The 5,628-nt window shown below is 51.8% G+C and overlaps 1 protein-coding gene across 1 annotated transcript; it reads left to right on the top strand.

Annotated features, from left to right (window-relative positions):
• The first annotated feature begins 3,137 nt into the window (after positions 1-3,137).
• LOC123188838 (dirigent protein 1) lies at positions 3,138-4,158 on the top strand. Its single transcript, XM_044601116.1, has one exon. The coding sequence runs from the start codon at positions 3,186-3,188 to the stop codon at positions 3,861-3,863; it is 678 nt and encodes a 225-aa protein (XP_044457051.1). The 5' UTR covers positions 3,138-3,185; the 3' UTR covers positions 3,864-4,158.
• Positions 4,159-5,628: the final 1,470 nt, after the last annotated feature.

Below are 5,628 nucleotides of genomic sequence, written 5' to 3'. Positions count from 1 at the left end.
GGCCCCGTCCCCTCGGCTCCCGGAGTCCGGAAGGTCGCCCTGAGGCGCCTCCGGGGCTGTCTCTCCTTGATTCGGTGCCTCTTGAGATAACACCTCGGCATCATCGGCAGGATGAGGGGAGGTGGCGGTCGGGACTGGATCGCTATCCATGTTCGATAAGCCCAAGGAGCCGTCCGATGATACATCGATACCGGCTCGTGGCGGCCTGCATAATTGTGTTCGGCGTTAGGGAAAGCAGTGCGACAAATGAATCCTATGGGTTACTTTGGTATCCGAATACTTACGATCTCCCCGGGGGCTTGGCCCTGGGCAACCACTCGTCTTCGCCTTCGTCGGCGGCGGTGGAGCTGTCCGGAAGGAGAGTCCTTCCCTTCTTGGACCCTTCGGGCCCCCAGTTGGGACGGCCTTCCTTTTTCTGTCTCTCCCAGTCGGTGGGGGAATATCTTCTTCTTCTTCTTCCTCGCCTTTGGGGGAAGAGTGCACCGCAGAGTCATCGGACGGTGAGTCCGACAACGCCTAGTGTCGGGAACTCTTCCGAGTTCCCTTGGCCTTCTTGGTCTTCTCCGGCACCGTATAAGGGGCCGGAGTCAACATCTTCGCCAGAAGAGCGTCTACGGGGCCTTCGGGCATAGGAGCCGGACAGTCGATCTGTCTGGCCATCTTCTGCTAGTCCTGTCAAAGGTACGAGAGTTTAGATCCCGCATAGAGTCAATCTATATGAAAAATTAAGTATCCTATGAAAAGGTAAAGCAGCTTACCGCACTGGCTTGGCGCTTCGCGCTGAATCCGCGATCCTCCGTAATAGGGGGGGGGGCCTCGGCACTTTTGAACAACACCCTCCAGGCGTCTTCATGTGTTGAAGAGCTTGTTCAGAGTTCGGTGCTGCTCCGGATTGAACTCCCACAAGTTGAACTCCCGTTGTTGGCACAGGAGTATCCGGCGGATGAGCATAACTTGGACTATGTTGACAAGCTTGAGCTTCTTGTCCACCATGTTTTGAATACATATTTGGAGTCCGGTCAGCTCTTTCGAACTACCCCAGGACAGGCCCTTCTCTTTCCAGGAGGTGAGCCGCGTGGGGATGCCAGATCGGAACTCGAGGGCCGCTGCCCATGCAGGGTCGCGCGGCTCGGTGATATAGAACCATCCCGATTGCCACCCCTTTATGGTTTACAGAAAGGAGCCCTCGAGCCATGTTATGTTGGGCATCTTGCCCACCATGGCGCCTCCGCACTACGCCTGGAGGCCGCCCACCACCTTCGGCTTGACATTGAAGGTCTTCAGCCATAAGCCGAAGTGGGGCTTGATGCGGAGGAAGGCCTCGCACATGACGATAAACGCCGAGATGTTGAGGACGAAGTTCGGGCCCAGATCGTGAAAATCCAGGCCGTAATAGAATATGAGCCCCCGGACGAATGGATGGAGAGGGAATCCCAGTCCACGGAGGAAATGGGTGAGGAATACTACCCTCTCATGGGGCCTGGGGTGGGGATGAGCTGCCCCTCATCTGGGAGCCGGTGCGCGATGTCGTCGGGCAGGTATCCGGCTCTCCTCAGTTTCTTGATGTCTCCCTCCGTGACGGAGGAGACCATCCACTTGCCTCCCGCTCCGGACATGGCTGGAGAAGGTTGAGGTGAAAGTGTGGACTTGGGCGCTAGAGCTCGAGTGTGCGAAAACGGATGAGCAAAGAAGGAAGAAGGCGTGGATAGAAAGGTGAATCCTTATCCCTTTATATGGGCGGACGAAACTAAGCGTCCCCGTTTGCCTGGTAAAACTCGCTTATCCCCCAAGCGCTGCAATTGATGGTGCGGTTGGGTTACCCACGCCCGTATTGATGAGAATCCCGTAATAAAGGGACACGATCTCTGCTTTGACAAGACGTGTCGAAAAACTGCCTCGCGTTATGTGCGGGGCTAGTTAAAAGAAACGGTTCGAATAATCACCGGGCCATGACGTAACGTCATGCTGCCAAAACAAGCCAGCAAATTAGATCCGCGAAAATATTATTCTCTTTACGGTGGAATGTGGAACTTATTTTGCAGGGTCGGACACTATCCTCGTATTCAAATTCTTCTGTGATGTATTCGGAGAAGGAACCTGCCTTGCAATGCCGAAGACAATACTGCGCGTCGGACTCGTCGTCATTGAAGCCTGGTTCAGGGGCTACTGAGGGAGTCCTGGATTAGGGGGTCTCCCGACAGCCGGACTATCTCCATTGGCCGGACTGTTAGACTATGAAGATACAAGATTGAAGACTTCGTCTCATGTCCGGATGGGATTCTACTTGGCGTGGAAGGCAAGCTAGACAATACATATATGGATATCTCCTCCTTTATAACCGACCTTGTGTAACCCTAACCCTCTCCGGTGTCTATATAAACCGAAGGGTTTTAGTCCATAGGACAACAACCATAACATACAATCATTACCATAGGCTAGCTTCTAGGATTTAGCCTCTCTGATCTCGTGGTAGATTTACTCTTGTACTATCCATATCATCAATATCAATCAAGCAGGACCTAGGGTTTTACCTCCATCAAGAGGGCCCGAACCTGGGTAAACATTGTGTCCCCTGTCTCTTGTTACCATTCGGCCTAGACGCACAGTTCGGAACCCCCTATCCGAGATCCGCCGGTTTTGACACCGACACCGGGCGGGCGGCCGATCCAAACGAATGAAAAGCGGACGAAATCGCCGTTCGTTTGAGTCGGCCCGTTGAAGTTACTCTTAACAACTTTGTTATAGTGTCAAATTTACACAAAATCACCGTGTTATCGGTTATTACACGGATTGGGCCATTTGACAATTCTTAGTCAGCTCAACGACATTTTTACTACTACATGATACTATCTTCAATATTTTAATCTAATTAATTATTCTTTTGCATATCTTTTTCTTGCGAGGGAATTCCTTCGCATATCACAGCAACCAACTAAAGTACTCCCTCCGTAAAAAAATACAAGACCATTTAAATTGCAATTTTAGTATTTTAAACGCTTTTATATTTTTTTATAAAGGGAGAACCAAGCTAGCGATTGTCATTGAATAATCCTAGCGATAGTCATTGCATCATCCCTTTCTCTGCGTGTCTGCACCAACCCCCTCTGCTTTTATCCATCTATAAATCCACCCCCTCAGCCTCAAAGATTTCACCCTCACTAGCAGAACCCGCCCGCTATCCTATCATGGCTCCTCACACCGCTGTCCTCCTCTCCCTCCTCCTGCTCACCACCTGCGCGGCGGACACGCATCTCCACTTCTTCCTCCACGATGTGGTCTCCGGCAGCAACCCGACGGCGGTGCAGGTCATCAAGGGTCCTGCCTCGTCGTCCAACGCCTTCCCGGGCGTGGCCTTCGGCGACACGACCGTCATCGACGACGCGTTGACGGAGACCTCGTCGCCGACGTCGGCGCCCGTGGGGCGCGCGCAGGGGTTCTACATGATGTCGTCGCAGTCGGGCATGGTGCTGATGATGTGCGTGAACCTGCTGCTCACCACGGGGGACTACAACGGCAGCACGTTGGCCGTCATCGGCCGCGACGACATCATGACCACCACGCGGGAGCTCTCCGTGGTGGGCGGCACGGGGAAGTTCCGGATGGCGACGGGGTACGTGGTGTGGAAGACCAACAGCTCGAGTGGCGCCGACGCCACCATCGAGCTTGACGTCTACACCACCGGCCTCAACGGCACCGCCACCATCGACGCCAACGCGCCCGTCTCCCCCATCGACGGGGGCGGCGCCGGTGCCACCGGCAAGTCGTCCTCGGGCGCGGCGGCGCTGAGAGGAGCAGTGCGGTACGGGTGGGCCAACGCGTGGGTGGCCGCCGTCCTTGTAGCTCTGGCTGGTTGCGTTTGGTGAGCAGCTCGATTCGATCCACCATGAATCTGAGTGAGTGGGAGTGGGGTCCATCCATGCAACGGAATAGATCTTGATTAGGCGTGAGGAGTTGGTCGGTGTAGTGGTGTGGTTGGTGATGATGGGGTGGGTGCTTTCTTGTCGCTGTTCGGGTTGGGTTTGGTGATGTGCACATGACTACACATCTCCGATGCGTGCGTGAGCGTGAGACATTACTTTCCGGCTACTACATCCATTAGAAGAACGCCCGTGCGTTGCAACGGGGCCACATTAACTTTAAGAGTTCAATATTACGACATTGGCGACCTTTTTTTACCATCAAATCCTCACACACATAGACACACACTCTCCCTCCGTCTTCCTCACTCTCTATCCCCCTCTCCCTCTCTCTCTAACACACACACATCCATCTTATTGGGTACGGGACCATAATCCATCTATTTCACACATACACGCTAGTGCATAACAATATGGATTATGTGTATTATATTTGCCACCAGAACTGAGGAAATTAATTTCATGTAAATCGACCAGCCACAGCTCCAAGAATACGCGGACGAGGTGGCTCGGGTCGGCGTCGGCGCCGTCCAGCGCGGGCCACGGGCCCGCTTCCAAGTGCACGTGCAATGCATGTCTTCACAAATATTATAACCAGATGTGAGAAATCACATGCATAGAAAAGACATTCTGATAGCAATCCAAATACCATACTCAATTGAATACCTAACCTGGACAATACTCTTATTTCTATGCGCCAAAAAAAATGGAATAGCAAAGCTAAGTATGCCTACATACGCTCAGATTATATATAAGAATCTTGCGTGAACAATTGCAACAAAGCACTAAGCAGCGATAAATTTAAATAAAAAATCCATTAACTATGCAGGCAACAGGCTTGTTACAACATAGAGAGATAGGAAAATGTCACCTCCAGTAATGTAGCGCAAAGGAGTGGAACGAAGCATGAATGAGCGGTTGTCTGTTCTTCTCCATGTACATGGATCAGCAGTAGAGGCCAAGTATATAAGTACTTGACCGAACTCCACACTCCACTCTTCGTGTACGGAGAGCCATGTCACCTTCTCGCCGCTGCAGCATGGGAGGACGGCTGGTTCACGTGACCCTCCAGCTGGGGGATCCATGGTGGCTGACCGTCGAGCTCGAGGCAGAGAAGTTGAGGGCAGTAGTGGCGAGATCCATGCCGGCCAACCGGGCGAAGAGGAGGTCGTCGGGGAGGGACACATTGGCAAGATCCGGTCACCACGCGACCTGAAGAGCAACAGTGATCTCCACAAGCTGTAGGCCGACGGCGTGCTCCATCCCCTGCGATGGGGTGACCATGGCGGTGGCCACAGCTCCTCATGCTCGCCTCGATCTTGGCGACACACCCTGAGTGTAAGAGGCAGCAACGACCTCAACGAAATCATGGCCTCCATCCCGGAACGCAATCATGTCGCTCTAAATAAATGGATTCAATCATGTGACTCTAACTACTTCGGATTGTTATGTGCACACTAAGCGGGGTGCAGTTAGGAAAGAAAATGTTCTCTAATTAAAGTGATTGAGTGATTTAAGGTAAGGTTAATTAATTTAGATTTGATTTTTAGTGATTGTTAGTAAAGTACGATGCGTCTTTAAAATCTTTTATTTGTTTCCTTAAAATATATTATTTGTTTCCTAAAGAAATTTGCAATAATGGAAGATATCGGTTGATTTGGATAAGTTAGTAAATTTAAATCCGTGATTGCGTGCACGTTTGGAAAGTGCT

This window comes from Triticum aestivum, chromosome 2A (assembly GCF_018294505.1).
Source record: "Triticum aestivum cultivar Chinese Spring chromosome 2A, IWGSC CS RefSeq v2.1, whole genome shotgun sequence".
Classification (NCBI taxonomy): Eukaryota; Viridiplantae; Streptophyta; class Magnoliopsida; order Poales; family Poaceae; genus Triticum; species Triticum aestivum.
This window is presented reverse-complemented; position numbering and strand designations above follow the sequence as displayed.